Below are 18822 nucleotides of genomic sequence, written 5' to 3'. Positions count from 1 at the left end.
AGAGGCGCCGCACAAAGGCCTTTCCCTCGCGTCTAACTCTGCTCTGTTTAAAGCAAGATCAGATTCAGATTCGGCATCTGCGCTTTTCCTCGCTGCCTGACGAGAACCAGATGCCAAGAGGCCTCCCAGCACTGCGTCGGGGCCTCTGCCCTTAGGAAAATAATGTGAGTCAGCCGGGCAAAAGAAACACAGCCCTGAAACAAAGAGACAGCTGGGTACTGCAAACGCCAGGCTCCGCACTCCCGGGCCTTTAAGAAAAGGCACATTCTTGATCTTTTGAGAGGAGGAAAGAGGAAAAAGATGGGCTTGGCACCTCATTCTTAGTCTGATCTGGAGGCCTGGAACTTTTTCCTGAAGCTCTACTTTTCACGGGATGATTGAGAACCTCAAGCTGGTCACTGGTGGACACCAGCCACCAAACAGTCCCCTCAGCAAGCCCCCTGACGTTCTGGTGACTCATGGAGAATGCAGCCACCTCGCTGGCACAGCTCATGAACAGGGATCCCCTTCCCTGCATGGAAGGGGGCGAGAAGTAAACCCACCCTCCAAAAACACGGAGAGCCCCCAGAGATAGAACGAGTAGGCCAGCACGCTCTCGGCCGTTCATTGCAGAACTCTGAGCAAATCACGTCAATAGTAGGTTGAAAACTGTAACCTGAAGACCACATATCACCTGGATCCTACACAAAGAGCAGTGAGCAGTGCCACCCTGTAGCTGCAGACCTAACTTCCATGAGAATTCCCGGCTAAAGGCGGATCAATCCCAGGCTGAGGCTGGAAGGATGGCCCTCGCCCCTTGTGGCCACACCCCGGGCCCTGGCCCTGGCCCGAAGTTTACCAAAGCACAGGAATAAGAGATGGAGGAATACTCACAGAGTCCTTAGCTGCCTGGCCAGGAGATGACACCTGTCACTTTCTCTCCCATTTTATTGGGTAACACTATTCACACGGCCCCAACCAACCTGCAGGGAGGCAGGGAAATCAGCAGTGTGTGCCTATCTCGTGAGGAGCTCTCGTCTCTGCCACGTCATCTTAAGTCCTGACCTCTTGTTCCCAAGGATGAGCCCATAGCTTCGGATGAATTCAAGGTCACATTACTTACACCTTCCATCATTACCTCAAAACCCCAATGGCAAAAACCAAAGAGCATCTTCTCCAAATGAATTCCCTGTTCCAAATTTCCATTTGACGTCATTTCCCAAGTCATCATGCTCGTACTCTTGGACTCATCTTCTAGCCTTCTTCCCCCTTCCTCATCATGCCATTCAGTGCTTTTTTTTTTTAACAGCTCTCTTATTCCTTGACAGTTGTCCTTTGATACCATCCCCCATTTCCTATTGCTTTCAACTCAAATCTCACCAACTCCAACCGAGTTATTCCAGGAGCTTAAACCGGTCCCTCAGCTTTTCCTTTCTTCCTTTCCAATCAACCTGGGCCACGGCTGCTTTATCCTCACTCCCAAGGTCGGCTTTCTTAGTTTCTCTCCTGCTCAAGGGCCCACAATACTTCCCCACTGCATAACTCAGAAGTCACCTTCTAAGCCTGCCATGTGCCGTGCTCTAGACTCTGCCTGTGGCATGAATCAGGGTTATCACCTCACTGTTCTCTGTCAAGGCCATGTCTGCTCCTGTCCCCACAGGTCTGCTCCTGCCATCCGCTCCTTGACGGCCTTTGGTTCCTCCTACGCACACCCTGATCCAACCTCAGGACCCATTCCAAATACCATCTCCTCACTCGAGTCCTGCCCGCCAACGTCTTTACTTCTGTCCTTTCTGGTTTACCACAGGGCTAAGCACTGGCTCTAGACAGTGTGACACTCCGACAACACTGAATTGTCCTGTTTTATGAGAATAAATCCTATTTCCAGCTCCTTTGAAGGAGTGTTTAATGTAGGCTGCCTTCCATTCTAAGTAGTAGAAGACACCCACTCAACTAGCTGAAACAGTGAGGACAGGCAGGGTGGAGAATGGCTCTGTCACCCAGAATCCTGGTTCTTTCCATCTCTTCCCCTCTGATGGCCTCAACAGACTGGCTTTCTGAATGGTGACAAGATGGCCGCCTCGGTGCCAAGAATCTAGTAGAAGGAGGCGTCCCTTCTTCTGTGTTTCTTTTTAAGAGAGATGACGTCTTTCCCAGAATCCCCTGGCCCCCAGCAGACTTCTCCTCACATCTCATTGATCAAAACTGTGTCACACATCCATGGCTAAACTACAGGCCTCTGTGACTGGCTTAGATCAATCAGCTTTTACCCTGGAGCTGGAAGGGGAGGGAGAACATGGCATTCATACCAAATCAAGGCCCTGCCATCAAGAAGAGAAAAGAATGGCCATTGTGCAGGCAACTCACAGTGTCTGTCATCAGCAGGAACCAGTGTTGTATATTTGTGTTTTCCCTAACTTGCTACCCCCATGCTGTGCTGGCACACAAGCATGCTCAACAAATAGCTGCAGAACTGAGCTGAACCGGAAATTATCCTGCGGGTGTGAGAAAATAGTGGGCATTATAATAGACTGGCACACACAATTGAACATGTGTGTGCAGACACCGGACAAAGGGCCATGAAATCCAGACAGGTGCAAAAAAGTACTTAGCGGAGGAGGCTTGGGAAGCTGCAGGCCAAGCCCGAGGCTGGGCCCAACTCCCAGTTCCATAGATAGAGGGCAGGACCCAGGCCAGAGTGCTGGGCTTCTCCCACCAGGGCCCAGCTGGGCCTTCTCCTCAGTTCAACTCTTGCCTCCAATGGACCCGGGGGTCTACACCCAGCCCAGACCCATCAGGCACAATGGAGGCTCCCAGCGAGGCCTGTGGGTACCTAGCTTGTCGCTGAGCATGTCGTGGGTATGCACCAATCGGCTGACAATGAAAATCTGAATCCGTGAGGTCTGGGCTGTAAAAGCAATTGCTCCCTTCACTCGGGATTAAAGGGCTGGCCCCTTGAGCTGCACAATCCCTCCTCTAATAAACTGACAGACGTGTCCATCTGTGAAAGCAGAACTCCCAACAGGCCACCCACCTCCAAACCCACAGAAAACCACGGCGGAACAGAACCAATGAGGAAAACCAGGAAGGCCTCGGGGAGAAGTGCAGCCTGTGGGGGGAGGGGGGAATCCTGTGCTCAGAGGTCTCTCCTCCTCTTTCCTCTTTGGGCCACCCATCCTGCTCCTAACTTTGCCTCCGTCTTCCAGCACACTCCAGCACACGCCCCCGGATTCTCTTGGCTACTGACAGCCCTGCAGACCCAAACACACATGCGTCCACCTTGGCAGGGAAACGTACCAAGAACTGCACAGCAGACATAACTGACCACAGGGCTCTAAGTCCCACTGATACCCTGTGTCTCCATCACAGGTCTGTCCACAAGTTTTAGCTAGTTGAAGTTTTGGATTTCCTTTTCTAACACTGTAACTGGCATTTCCTTGGCTACGGAAGACCGTGTTAAATGCAGCCTACCTCTCAGAGCTCACTGATTACGACAGGCATTCCACAGTCGCTCCTACTGAGTGAGCCATTACTAGGTTGAACCGTATGACAGTGCTGATAGGCCACTGGTTTTGACCTACAAACGTGGCGATGTTATCCAATTCAACCTCGTATTTACTCTATGCCACGCAACAGGGTAAGGAGAGGCTTGAGATGCCAGGACCAACAACATAGACAGAATCCTTATCCCGATGGAATTTAGAGTCTAGCGCATTAAGCCACTAATTAAAAAGTAATCCGAATTTTTTAAAAACAGTAATATGGAGTCGACCATCACGATTCTAACTCATTATACGTGTACTTATCTGTGCACTGCTTGCCTTCTTTGCTGGCCTATAAAGGATAATGGCTATGTCTCCTCTACATGACACACTGCCAGGCACATAGCAGAGCACATTAGATATTTGTTCAACCTATTAATTCCCTCACAATAGACACATGCAGGTGCTGGCTGGGAAGCATCAGGCAGAGTGATCTAACTAATCTTGGGAGGTAAGGAAGTTCCCTAACTCGGAATTTCTGCTATTGCTGATAGGATTGACTGAGGCCTTCGCTAAACGGGTCTTTCTACCCTGTAGAAAATAAATGACAATCCGAAGAGCACCTGTCACCCAATTTAGTCTAGTAAATGACACATACATAAGTCACGTTCAAATGATAAGCAAAGCACTTGAACCTTTTAGACCCTGCAGCCCTGATTTTATAATTGACCCGCTATCATTGAAAGAGAAACGTCTGAGAGCATCACTGACCAGCGGGCCTTTTCCATACTTGGCAGCATCTCCCCGAGAGCCAGCCCTGCATACCCTGCGCAGACATCAACGAGGCTGGACAATATCGTCACCTGTGGTGGGCTGTCACTGTCCTCTGTACCAGCAGCACACTGGTCACATTCAGGGAGTGTCTTGAACGCTCTTGACATGGCAAATGGTCAGCGGGCCCTGTCCCCACGCCAAGTGCCGACAAAAACCTGTCGTGGGCAAGGAGGACGCCGCCACCCCCAACTCTGGTCTCTCCGAAGGATGCTATGGGTGCCCACCCAGCCTCCTGGGCAGACCCTCCCAAATCTCTGGCCTGCGGGTAGGACAAGCAGGGGCCAGTGCAGACGATGCTTCGAATGTCTTATGGGATTAGTTGCTTAATAGCATCCGCGTGACTTCCGTCACCCCAGTTCCTGATGACACAGTACAAGCTTCCACGAGTAAAGCTGAATCCCTATCCATTCGCAAAAAGGAAACTATGCAGAAGAAAACAAGAGTCAGATTACTGACGGGCACGGTACCCGCTGCAGGACACGAGGGGCTGCTGAATAAATCATGATGAGGAGGCACATACAGAGATCATAAATACCACAAGCCACAAGGCTCTCCTATTGATTTACTTCTCCCCAAAGCACAGATTGAATCTGGCCTCGTCCTCACATGAGGCCTGGCTCTCCCCGAATTCCAAATATGGGAAATTGCAGCTCTTCTGCGGTGGGGTTAAGAGCGGGAAGGCGAATGCTTGTCCTGTGTAATGTTAAAACAAAGATGATGTACACCAGAGTCTTTTTCTCTTCTGGGAGGGGCACTTTCCAGCCCTCCTGCCCTTCTCCCCTCTCCCAGGCCAACACAGTCTTCTCCTCACCTCCAGAATAATTCTCTTTTCAAATAAGAGGGGCACGCATGAGCGTCGGAAAGATTCTTCTAAAATAAATTCAAGTTAGTTCTCTATCGACCTTCCCCCTTCTAGAAGTCCACTGCTCAGGGGGAGCTCCTCCCTCAGAAGAGCTGGATTCAAGATACAAGCGAGCATGAGACAGGAGGTATGGATGTCATTCGTCCCCGCCTGAGAGCTGCTGGACCAGCCAGCTCCAGGCCAGCCCGCATTCTGACAGAGAGAAGGAGGAAAAGCTGGGCAGGGTGCTCTGAACGTGCTTTGCTTTTTTGTAATGCAACACCAGATGCCAGAATGCAAAACTGTTCACAAGCTATCTTTTGTAGTGAAACATCAGAAGACATTCAGAAACTGTTCAGCAAATCACCTCTAAATGGTGTCATAAAGGGTTGTCTGTTTGGGGGTGAGCCTAGAAGGAATCTGTCTGCACAATCCCTCCTCTAATAAACTGGCAGACGTGTCCATCTGTGAAAGCAGAACTCCCAACAGGCCATCCACCTCCAAACCAACAGAAAACCACGGCGGAACAGAACCAATGAGGAAAACCAGGAAGGCCTCGGGGAGAAGTGCAGCCTGTGTGTGTGTGTTGGGGGGGCGGGGAATCCTGTGCAGAGGCTCCTAGGAGCCATTTCCACTGGGCACAGTCTACAACACACAGAATAGGGGCTCCACTGAGAAGTAAGAAGCACTCATGACATGCAGAAAAGTGCAGATCAATGTCTTCTTAGAGTTAACCCCAGGTGGTGGGGGGGGCACCTGGTAAGGTGCAGACCTGGAAGAGCCTGCACCCTCCTGAGCTGACGTAGCAGCTTCTGGAAAACGAGCCCAATATTAGTGAGGACCCTGCTCTCTCCCAGGGCTTTCTGAGAGAAGTCACTCCACAGGGAATTAGGGAGGCTGAGTACAAAGTAGGAGAGACAATCAGCCTTATCAGCACCACCGCCCAACATAAGGGTCCTTGGGAGAAAGCCCCGGGTGGATGCTTGTCTCCTATCTGATGGCAAGTGTGCAACTATTTTATTTCTCATTTGTTCTGGCTTCCTGGAGATTCAGGGCTAAGCATGAAATTCCCAATTCCCACAGACAGACAATATCCTCAGCAGTTAATAAGGACATTTCACACGTCCAGGACTCAAGACATTTATATCTGAGTATTTTCAAAAGAAAGAATTTGCCCTGGGGTGGGTCGGTGGGTGGGGGTACCCCAATGTTCCCCATCACTGGTATTCATCTCTCACTCCTAAAGGCCCCTTCATTAGGGCTGCCTGCGGTATTTGTAATACATGGCAGCTCAAGAGGAGTTGAGAACAAAATAGGAAGAAAAGATGTTAAGTAATAATAAGAAGAAAGACTGACCTTAGGGGTAGAAGAGAGTTTCCTAATGTCAGTGTTTTTAATTACTCTATTAAAGATTAAAAACACATCATCAGGTGACTACTTAAAATGTGCGTCATGATTTTTACCTTTTAATTCTCGGTCCGTGAGATAACAGAACAATGAGTGCTTGTGGCAGGCACTCAAATATTTGTTCCATGAACAGATGAAAAGACTTCTTAGGAAAGTATTGTAAGTAGATTCAAACAGAACAGTAAGGTCTCTGGATAGGTGGTGGCGGGTCAAATCGATATTTAAGCAGCATTGACTATGATATGTGAAGCCAACCCCCATCTCTCGAAAATAGCAACTACTTTAAAAACCAGGTCTAAAGGTGAACCATCCAAGAAACCTGTATTGGCTCCAGGGGTTTTAAAGAAAGTCATATCCATGAATCTGAGAAGTGACCCAACACTTTGAAATGACAATCGTTTTACAGCAATAGTTGCTTCTGCAGCGCTAGAGAAGAAAAGACTAGAGAAGTTCTCTCCCTTTGGCTTAAGGTCTAAAACGTCCGGCAACCAGCAACCTTGGAGGTGACTCCAGTCCAGTTCTTTCTAAATGGAAGAATCACTTGGGAATTGAAAAGGCAGGAAAACTCTCATTTTTAACCTAGTCAATGAACAAACAAGAAGCACTTGATTGAACTAGACACAAAAGCCAGTATTTATGGTTGTCTTCTTAACAAGTTTTAGATAGGCTGCATTTTAATTCAACACAGTTTCAAAATGGTAACTAAAATGGTAGATAAAATGTGTGTGCTTAATTTGTTAAATTTATGTGTTTGGGGAGAAACTATTCAGAATAAACAAGTCGATTATTTTCATTAAATACATTAAAATTTAAGGGTAGTATTTTTATTAAGACTCTTGCTCTTGATAAAGTAAGACAAAATTATTCCATTACATAGCGATTGAATGGGGCTCACTACTCCCCAATGATTTCACAAATTACACTTTCACTAGCTATAAAATAACAAAATCAGTTCTGATACAGCCATAAAATTAAGCCTGAAAAACTAGTGAAGTCAATCACCCCTTTAAAATCAAGTTGTTGAACAATATGTTCTGTACAATTCCATTTGCGTCAGAAAAAAAATCTGTATTTGTGTGAGTACATGCATAGAAATTAGAGAAAGGGTCTAGAAGACTATATATCGAACTATAAAGGACTCAATGAGGGACATGGGGCAGAGGGGAATTTTAGCATCTTACTTTCTGTCTGTACTGTTTGGATTTTTTACCACAGAACTATATTCACCTGTTACCTCTGGCTACAAATTAAAATTTAAAAAAAAAAAAAAGAAAAAGAAGCAAACAAATAGAAGCTACCTTGTGAAATTGAAACCAATCTCTCACCACCTTAGTTTCATATAAGTTTACCCTAAAGCACTTTATTTGCTGTTTTTACATTATGACTTAATTCAAATCAAATCTTCAGTGAAAACTAAGGTTTCTTGATACAGCTGGTATACCTAAGAGGTTGTGAAATTTCATTCTCTGGAAGTCTTTAAAAAAAAGGCAGTGGGGGACGGGGAATGCATTGTACCTGGCCAGGACAGGAAGGTGTGGTTTAACCTGCAGCACGCCAGGTCTCCTGTTCCTCTTCCTACTGAAAGTCTTTCCTTGCAAAATCAGTCAAGGTCACCAGTGCAACCAATTCATGGGCAAACTCCACCTAGGTGACCTTTGGGGTCCTGACGCTGGCTATCTTAAAGATTCCAACACACCTAACAAGGACACCACCTCCCTTCTACTGCTAAGATACAGGGCTAAGGTACCTAACAGGTCAGGCTCTGTATGTCCTTTGGTCATCAGCCACCCAGGGCACCAGCCAAATTGTGCTTTAGGGCGAGTCCGTATCAAGTGTGAGGGATCATAGGTCGTTACATAGGAAAAACAGATTGCTCCTACTTAATAAATGCTGTCTGTCTGGGAGACAGAACATTTCAAATGTATGGGGCTCCTGGGGGTAGGGGAGTTCATAAAAGGGATCCTTGAGAAAGAGGCCGGGAGCCCGCTTCGTGACAGGGCCCCATCACCAAAATACTGCGGGCGGGATGCAGTGTCCGGCTGAGGGCAGAGCCAGTGTTCTCAGAAGTCACGAGGAAAACGGAGGAGAGCGGACGGCACTCCGGAATATGGGGACATGGGTGTTCCAAACAAAAACAGAATTAAACGCACAAAAATAATGCCAGCTGAAGACAATCCTGAACATACTCGACATCAAATAATCATAATGGGAACAAACACACAACTGGTATCGGATTCCTCTCCAAGAGTTGAGAAGAGGACACCAATTTTTTTGAGTACCCAGTTTTGTGAGAAAGTCTTTGCCCTGGTTATTTTAATTATTTTTATTTTTGGGGCAGATACACAAAAGCTCTTCCTCTGGTACAGGAACGGGTCCCCTTTACTTTCACTCTGGACCTGCCAACTCCAGGAACGCCTCTCGTCTTCCCTGGCCTCTTCTCCCGGTGGTGCTCTAGGATACCCACTTACAGCTCTCTGGCATCTTCCTTCCTCATGCCAACCGACTGCACCCATTCTTACCAAGCAGCACCTTTAGCGCCCTGGCCCACTGACACTGGGTTTCTCCATCCTTCAGAAGCCTTCTCCAAGCAGTCCAACGTGTCTGCCACCCCACAATGCTGCCAGGACCCCTCACTCTTCTATTACTTAAGAAATGCCTAACGTTCCAGCTCTTCCAGAAAGCCTTTCCAGACTGGCCGCTCCAGCGCCATCCCTCTCCTAGCAGAGAATTCCCTCACTCCCCCTGCGGAGATCAAAACAGGGCAAACACACTTGCCTCGCCTCTCCTTCTGCAATAGATGCCCATTCCCAGACAATATAGAACATCAACGTCTTCCTGGCCATGTGCAAAGGGATTTACCACTTGCTTGACCTCTGACCTCAGGCTGTCATCTCCTAGAGGGCAGAGACAGGGTAGTGTTCAGCAAAGCCTGGGTCACCTGGATGGTGAGGAAATGGGATATTCCGGTGAAGTTCACGAGAGGGTTAAAACAGGGCGAGGCAGAAACTTTGTTTCAACCCTCATTATTACAAAGCCTATTATAAAGCTTTTTAAAATACATCTGACCACTTCCCAGACTGGGTAGAGTTCATATAATTTAATCTTTGATTTAGGATCTTGCGGTGCCCCGAGGCTCATCCTTCTCTTCTGCTACTATAATTATACATGCAGAAGACGTACAGACCGGGCTCCGGTGGCCTAGAAGCTAATTTCTAGAATAAATCCTTACGACCACATCTTGTGACTTCTGCCTTTCTGCAAGTGGAGTTCAAAAATCAAAACACAATTCCAGTTAATTGAGGATTCCAGTTAACGGAGGTCCACTGCTATGTCTTTGTTAAGCGCCTGCCACGGTGGCCCACAATTAGTCACTCAATAAAGGGTCCTTGATGAGGGAATTTGGCAACACGTGATTTTTGTACAACTATAAGTTTGATTTTCATGCAATCACTCATTTCTTTGAAAATCAGGGGGCATTCACACACAGGGTTCCTTAATTTCCTTAAAGTAAAAAAACCCAACCCTTTACGAGGAATCGCTGTGCTCACTTTGGAGCAGCAAAGAAACAGATAGGCCACCATGATGAATGAGCAACACCCAAAGGAACCTAAAATTATGAACCAAGGAACTGTGACTCAGGATGCAGAAGGCCAGGGACCCTGGGAGGCCAGCAACTGGAGCCACCTCATCCAGTTCCCAGGCCTGGGCTCCGCGGAAGTGGTCTGCCTGGGCTCTAGGGACCCAGTTTCAGGCCAAGTGCCAAGCTCAACGCAGCCTAAGCCAATCTCTGTGCCCACACCCTCCCACATGAACTGGTCCCTTAAACCACGGACAATCATCCCTCCCTTCTCTAAAGGGCCACGTCACCACCAGTATGATTGCCGGCTCCTCGGCATTGTCAAGTCTCTGCTGAATATAGAATGCCCTCCCCATGCCAACCCTGCCATTTCTGAAAGCCCAGCCTCTCCCACCACCACCACCACCACCACCACCACCGACACTAAACTCTGAGTTGCACAGGCGGTGATGGACAGAATTCAGGAGGTATGTGAACTTGAATGGGGGGAGAAAAAACACGACATCTTTCTCGTCACTAACCTCTCAGTGGAAGGTAACATTTCCTTTTGTTATGATTGGAGGCAACCATCACGGTAAACTCTCCAGGACCTGTGATTTGGTCACAGCAGATAACGTCGTACACACATTCATATCCCATCCCAGTTGATGCAGAGACCTCAAAATTACATTTTCGCTCTCCCCTATGCCAAAGTGAGAATGGTTAGACCTGCTGTTAGATCTTATTATTTATTGAATGAGTTATTAAAGAAACATATTGCTGTATCATAAATTTATTTCCTGTTTTGATGGCTTATATTTCAGTATAATTGATTTTCTTGGTTAGCCTCTGTATTTTTATTTATGCATTTTCAAATGTTATCCCAAGAAGGGGTCCACGTAGGCTTCACTAGACTTGCCAGAAGGATTTTAAACGACACAGAAAAGGTTACGAACCCATTTGGTTACGCAAAGGTGTAAGCACTATAGCCAGACAAACTTGGATTCCAATATCCAGGCTCTGCCAATTTCCAGTTCTTTGCCTTTGAACAAAATTATTTACACTCTCTAAGCCTTGAATTGATCGAGGGAGCCAATACAGAAACAACACCTACCTCGTGAAACCATCCATTCATCAAAAAATTAACTGACCACCTACTTACTGTGTGCCAGGTAAAAGGCTACAGTAATGAACGTGACAGAGATGGTCCTTCAGCACTTTACACAGAAGGTCATGCTATGTAAAGTGTTTAGCAGTGACGGGCATATAAGCATGCTATAAACACTATAGTACTACTGCTAAAACCATATTTAGCGTTTAATCATATGCTGATTTACGTTGCCTCCTATGTACAACTGTTGGTTCACCTGATTCATGCCCTCCCAACAAGACTTCTTAGAGCTCAGGGTCTGGACCTCATACTCAAGAATGGGCAGGCTGTCAGATGCAAGAACACAGGATTTGGAACCAAACTGTCTTAGCTTCAAAACCCTGCCCTGCCACCTGCTAGCTCTGAGACTGTGCCAGAGGCCAGCAGCTGTCCCCATTCTCTCCTTCCTCTATAGTAATAGAACCCCTAGATTTTAGCTGGGCACATGGACACTGAGAATGAACGATAATATTTCCCAGCCTCCTTTGCAGCAAAGTATGGGCACGTGATCAAGTTCTAGCCAACGGGGATGTAGGCAGAAGTGATGTGTGCAATTTTCCCAGAAGTGTCCTTAAATTAAGAGGGCCTGCCCTTTACCAACCCTTTTTGTAGCACAGCCATCTTGGACCATGAGATGACCTTGGGAATGGGGGCATGCACATGGAACACGACAGAGGGGGCTTGGGACCCTACCATGGTGGAGCATCATGTCTAGCTGGTACAGTACTCTGCCTCACGTGAGTTCCTTAACCTCCCTCGACCACCATAACCCTACCTACAAAAAGGAGGTAATATGATGTATTTACGTGGCAAGGTTGTTTTGAGGACTTAAGGAGACAGGGCTTGCTTCAGAATAAGGACTAGAGTTAGGAAAGGAGGTATTACTACTGTTCTTCTTCTCTTGCTGTAATGAAAACTGTTGGACATTGAGACTCTTCACACCATTCCAGATGCCCAGAGGTGGCTCAGTGACTCCCACGGTTGAAAGGCATCTGGCCACGCTAGTCCTCCAGACAAGAATTCCCTTCTCTGGCACCCTGTGTAATGGCCCCCCCAGGAAAGGGAAGCACAGTAAAAGGGAAGGGAGTAAAAGGCACAGGCCTGACACTGTCGAAGGAGCCCCCAGTATCTCTGGGGTTTACCCTGTATACCCCCCCACCCACATGCTGTCGCGGGGCTTTCTAATACAGACGGCCACTTCTGGAGCCTGGCAGCCCTGGCTCTGTTTCACTTTGCGGAGCACTTACCTTCCTTTTTACAAACAAAATTTGAGTCCAGGTGTGTGACCCACCTGGGTGTCCAACCTTGGGATTCTTTACTATTTTAAATTCACATTACACATTAATGTGCATTATACAGTAAGAATGCAGACCCCCTCCCCCAGACTGCAAGCAGGAAGTAAGACCCCAACCTGGGTGTCGTTCCCTCCCCATATGCCTTTGCCTTTCAAGGTTAACACAGTCCTGGCAAGGTCCCCTCCCCACCACGGTGAGAGTCATCGAGGGACGAGAAAAGAGGGGATTTCACCAGTGAGGCTCAAAAGACCCGGCAGAGATTAATATGCAGGTCCACAGTTCCAAACCTTTCCCTCTACCTTTGGGACAACTGTTGGGCCAGGGGTGTTTGTTCACCCATCATTCAGGGTCTTCATCCTCTTCCTTCAGAACCCTTCCCCTGAACGCTGCCACGACCTCACTTCTCTCCTCTCTCTCTTCCTTCTCTGCCTTTGATCACCACACTCCTGCCTCTGCGCTCACTCCCACCAGAACAGCAAAGTTTCTTTCTATCTCCTTGGAAGTACCTTCTGGCCTCTACCCCAAGAAGCCTTCCCCAACTAACAGGGAAGGGAGGGATGGCTTCCCAAGTCCCATCCTATTCAAACAGGAGGCTTCTCAAACTCTACAGATGCAATTCTCTCGCACTGGTGAAGAACACAAATGATCATCAGCCACCCGTTCTCCTGCACTGATCCAGAGATGTCTCAATCCCCTCCATTTTTCATCGCTAACACTCTGAAAGCTATTTCATCTTGTTTGCAGCATCAGCACTGATCTGGGAGGCATAATTCTTCGTGGCAATGCAAAATTGAAATTTGCTTTATGTGCCTAAAGCTTATATTCATCTTTCCTGATGATTCCCTTCCTGGTCCTGCATACACAAATCCTACGGTCTCTCCCACACTGTTTTCATCTTTCTGTGTCCCTGTCACTCACACAGGCAGCTCCCGGGCACAGCCACACCCACCTGTCCTGTCCACATGCCCTCTTTCCCCCGCCCCATCCGCTCACACCACACTCACACCAGCCCCTACTCTCTCTCTCTCTTCGTCTGCCCCTCAGGCTCCACCCATTCTCAGTAGCGGAGACTTTCCTGCCCTCATGGCTCCACCAGGTCCAGGCTTAAGATGGCTTTAGAAATGGAACAAGGGTGGCAGTGGCAGTCCGTGGTTCCCCCATTGGGTGGGGGACCCAGAGCGGCAACAGGAAGAAACAAGACATAGTGGTCAAGAGGGTAAGAATCAGTACCCAGACAGGCAGAACAACGTGATCCCATACATGGCAAAGGAAGGGAGTAAAAGGCACAGGCCTGACACTGTCGAAGGAGCCCCCAGTATCTCTGGGGTTTACCCTGTATACCCTCCCCACCCGCATGCTGTCGCGGGGCTTTCTAATACAGACGGCCACTTCTGGAGCCTGGAAGCCCTGGCTCTGTCTCACTTTGCGGAGCACTTACCCTCCTTTTTACAAACAAAATTTGAGTCCAGGTGTGTGACCCACCTGGGCGTCCAACCTTGGGATTCTTTACTATTTTAAATTCACATTACACATTATTGTGCATTATACAGTAAGAATGCAGACCCCCTCCCCCAGACTGCAAGCAGGAAGTAAGACCCCAACCTGGGTGTTGCTCCCTCCCCATATGCCTTTGCCTTTCAAGGTTAACACAGTCCTGGCAAGGTCCCCTCCCCACCACGGTGAGAGTCATCGAGGGACGAGAAAAGAGGGGATTTCACCAGTGAGGCTCAAAAGACCCGGCAGAGATTAATATGCAGGTCCACAGTTCCAAACCTTCCCCTCTCACCATGTCTGTTCTTCTGCCACCATTCCCCTTCCATGCCACCTTGAAGCTCATTTTCCTCCATGGTACTTGTTTTGTACATGAGGCTGTTTGTGAAGGGAAGAGAAACAGTGGCCAGTGCTGGGGCCGAGGCTCCACTCCGAAGTGGCCCAGCAAAGGGACCAGCAGGCAGCCTTACATGTTTTAAGCAGCCAGGAGAAACAAAAGGCACAAATGTCACACTTCCTTGTTTTCCCATTGGCAGTTCCTTCTGCCCTGGGCCCCACCCTGCCACTCAGTCCTCTTTCCCCACCTTAGCCACACAACCCACCCCACCCCCAAACCTCCAGGAGGGCTCTCCTTGTTTGTCCTTTGCATTCGCATAAATCACCAATTAATGATTTCAACCCAGACACTAAGTGAATGACAAATACAGTGTAACAAATACCAATACAACATTAGGGATGGGCGAGTACAGAGCTACCTGCCTGAGCATACAGGAAACACGGTATCCTGACCCACACTTGGTCAGAAGACTGACCAAACCGCCAGACCTGTGACCATGTGTGCTGGAGCAGAGAGGGCTGCCACTGATGGCCTCATGCTGGTTCCTTAACTTGGCTCTACACTGGAATCTCCTAGGAGAGCTGCAAGACTGGTGCCCAGGTCGCCCTCCCAGAGAACCCGCTGTCACTGGCCTGGGGTGGCTGCCTGTATTTGTAAAAGCTCCCCCCGTGATTTCGACATGCACCCAAGTTTGAGCACCACTGACGGAAAACATTTATTGTACGTCCAGACATTTTTCAAAGCAGTCAAGATGTTTAGAACACCTTATAGGCTTTCACTGTCAAGACAACCCTTGGAGGTTATAGTCCCATTTGACTGAGTTTCAGATGTCACTCCCAGGGAGGCTGAGATTGGCTCTCTAACTCCACCAGGCTCTCTAACTCCACCCATATGTGAACACTTGCAAGACAATGAATGAAATCAATCTCCACTGCCAGCAGGTCATGAATAAATTCCATAAACGCAGGACACCTAGATTTGGAGATGCAAACTTCATAGGCAGTAGTGATGACCTCTTCTGAATGCAGGGGACCTCACCATACGAGGGCATGGGGTGTGCTCATGTGTGAGGTCTGAGGCAATGGAGAGGGGCGGACAGAGCCTGGCCAGAGAGCTCATCCTACACCCAAGATACCACGTCAGATGGTGCTCAGTGGCATGGAAAATACTGTTGAATTTGAGAATGGGTGAGTGCTAGGCAAAGGGGGGCCCTTCATCGAAGAGAGAATCCTTAAGAGAGGTCTCTCTTTTTCCCCAAAAAATGATCCGAGCTTCTTTGGTGAGGGAACGTAGCACCAGTACCATCAAACATTTTTTGTCTCCAAACTACTTAGGTAGGGCAAAGCATCCTTTCCAACCACACCCACCTCCACTCAAGATAAAACACCATCATCATCAAACCAACTTTCTGACAGAGTGGTTGACAATGTTACCAGTTGGATTTGGAATGAATGTGGACTAAGCACCATGTTTATAGTACTGCAAGAAACCACCCCACGGTCCATATGGGGCCCCCAAACCACCAACATGCTGATGGGGGACCTCACCACTGCAAGGCCTAGGCAGACCTTTAAGGACAGTAAACGTTCTTTCTTAAGGACAACACACAATGTTCCACCCGTTCCTCCTGGGTCAGAAACGGGCCTCTTGGTACCCTCTTCCAACCTGTGTCACATACCGGCTGCCTCCTAGTGTCCCGCAAAGCCGAGAGTTGATGGGAAAGAACCACAAGGAATTACAGGAAGCAACAGCAGGTTAAACTTTCTCATCGATCGCACTGATAAGCAGCGCCACTTACCCAGCACAGCCAGACAGCTCAGCACCTGGAGAAAGCACTTCATGTCGGCGGCAGCAGCGGAGAGAAGACACAACACAGGGCGCTTCCTCTTCCCTCAGCACTTAATGTCTCATTTCTGGCAATCCAGTTAGACCTCCAGGGGACAGTTTTGGAAACAGAACTTAACTCAGAAAATAAGGATAGGTTAAAGAGAGGAGACCAGCAGGAGGCAGTCCGGGGTGGGTGGTGGGTGGCATGTGGTTAAACCCCCCTGAGCAAAGGAAGGGTCCAGAACAATTCTGCAGATACTCTAGGCTTCTCCCACATCTCGTGCCTGGTGGTTTCCACTGGAATTGTAGACTGCGGTGGATTAATCCTCGAGGAAAAGGGGGGGAAAGTCTGAGAAAATCCCTTCATCCACTGATTATGCAGAAATGTCCTTGGCTTCCCAGAGAAGGTGTCTGCAATCTCCCTCATTCGGATTCCCCAAAGGGAACGGGGCAGGTTTTGTGAAAACCTTCTGACAGATTTGCCACATCGCCCTGGCCGGCCTCCACGGTTTGGGTCTCCTCCTCAAAAAGTCCGTCTCCTCCCATGGTGGTGGCGGGTCGCGGAGCTGCCACCTGCCCCAGACCTGCCCACAACACACGAAGCAAGTTGGCGTCCGGCAGCCCTGGAGCGGTCCCACCGTAGCAGCAGATTTCTACAAGAAACACAACAGGGATTTATCCACGGCCGACCCGACCGCCGCAAAACCGCCAAACCGAGAGGGGCTGAGCGGGTCCCCAGCCCTGGCTCCGGGTCCCGGGCCGTGACAGTCCCCCTCTGCGTTCTGACCTTGGCCAAGTCGCTCCGTGGGCCTCCGCCTCAGTTTCCCCGCCCAGAGCAGAGCGATTGGAGGAAGCCCGATTGTCTCTACCACACTTTGGCCAAACGCTGCACTCCTGGGAATTCCTGTCGCCTCCCACCGACCCCGGCGCCGCGGGGACACCGACCGTCCGCGGGGCAAAGCGGGCAGGGGGCCCCGCGTGGGGCCGTCACTCGCGGGGGCACCCGGACCCCCGCCCCGGACGCAGGAGCTCGGCGCGCGCCGCGTCCCAGGTGGCCCCGCTATTGTTTTACCTTCCCGGGTGTTTATTTTCCGCTGAGTATAAAGAAAAGAGACGGAGGGAGAAGGGACCCGGGGCCCCGCTTTCCGCGGCCGGGGCGCGCTCGCCCTGCGCCCCACCGGCCGGGGAGGGTCTCGGGCCCGACCCCCGAGCCCCACGCGCCGGGCCCGTCGCCGCCCCCCCCGCGCCGCCCTCGGCTCCGCTCCCCCCGCGCCGCCGCCCCCCCCGCCCCCCCCGCGCGCCCCGCGAGCCTGACCTCCCTCCGCGCGCCGGCCCGTGGGTCTGTCCGTGCGCCCGGGCGCACGCCTCCGGGGACGCACCGCCTCCGCCCGCTCCGCCCGCCCCGGCCCCGCAGCGGCGCCCGGCCCCTCCCGAGTCCCCGCCCCCTCCCGAGTCCCCGCCCCCTCCAGCCCGGCCGCGGCTCCGGGGCTGGCCGAGCGCGGGCGAGGGCGGAGGCCTGGCGGAGAGGCGCCGCCCCCGGGCCCACCCCTGCGAGCCGCTCCCCGAGACGCGCGGCCCCGCGGCCGGCCGGGCCCGAACCTGGCGGGGGCGAGGGCCACCCAGGGACGTGGGCACGGCTGGCCTGCGGACCGGCAGCCCCGAAAGTTAACCAGGGGGTCGCATGCACACGGCCCCCGGGGCCGCCGGCTACATGCACAGGCCCTTCCCAAAGGCCGGCGAGGGACCCACGGGCCTGGTGAAGGGTGACACAGGAGCGAGTCCTCTCTGGGAAACAAAGCCCTTTGCAGGAGGCGTGAATCGGCTCACCTAGTGGAACCCCAAGTTGCGCCTCACTCTAGGACCGAATTTCCTAGAAGCTGAGACCGCAGGGGACTCTGGAAACAGCCTGGATTCTTCCACTTCCTCAGGGCTGGCCTTGGCTGAGTACTCCCTTTGCCTCGGTTTCTCCATCTGTTATGTGGGGGAATAGCCTGTACTTCACAGGGTTATGTGCCATGTCCGTGACACCTTTGTAAAACACTTAGAATGGTGCCTGCCACATCTTAAGTACTCGGTAAATGTAAGCTGTAATTATTTTATGAGGAGCAGTTCCATCCAAGCAAGTGCTTTTTCACTCACTCAATACTTGTACGGCACACACATGCTGGGTTGGCATAGTCACAATGGACCAAGGTAGCATAGGACAGTCACGAAGGGACCAAGGTGGTCCAGGACTCCTCCTGGAGCTTGCAGTCTAGTGGGGAGACAGTAAAACAGGTATGGCACGAAAAGAGCAGTGTGGACGGACGGGGGCCCTGTGTTGGGAGGTTGAGGCATGAGGAGAAGGGGGGTTAGTCAGCCAGGATTGAAGGAGCCAGAGGGAGCCTCCAGGGGAAGAGGAGAGAGGGAAGGCATCACAGGCCCTGGAATCAGCATCCCTGAAAGCCAGAGGGGAGAGAGTGACCCAACAGAGAAATAGCTGTGGGGCCCAAACTAGGCTGTAAGAAAGCGATGAGAAATGAGCAGAGAAGAAATCTGGTGCCAGGACCCGGACAGCTTTGTACGGTGAGTTAAGGAGTCTGGCCTTGAGCCCAGGGCCTTCGCAAAGTGTCTGCAGGACTTG

The 18822-nt window shown here is 50.3% G+C and overlaps 1 protein-coding gene across 2 annotated transcripts in view; it reads right to left on the bottom strand.

Moving 5' to 3' along the window:
- The window catches only part of IGSF3 (immunoglobulin superfamily member 3), an 89516-nt gene extending 71913 nt beyond the window's left edge, over positions 1-17603 (bottom strand). For both annotated transcript variants that reach the window (XM_081026274.1, XM_081026275.1), the window contains exons 1-2: positions 17515-17603; positions 16171-16852 (exon numbers count right to left, since the gene is read on the bottom strand). In XM_081026274.1, coding sequence (XP_080882400.1) covers positions 16171-16213 — 43 coding nt within the window. In that variant the 5' untranslated portion in view covers positions 16214-16852; positions 17515-17603. The remainder of the gene's footprint in view (positions 1-16170; positions 16853-17514) is intronic.
- Between the last annotated feature and the right edge of the window lie 1219 nt (positions 17604-18822).

Source organism: Rhinolophus hipposideros (genome assembly GCF_964194185.1).
Source record: "Rhinolophus hipposideros genome assembly, chromosome: 19".
Lineage (NCBI taxonomy): Eukaryota > Metazoa > Chordata > Mammalia > Chiroptera > Rhinolophidae > Rhinolophus > Rhinolophus hipposideros.
This window is presented reverse-complemented; position numbering and strand designations above follow the sequence as displayed.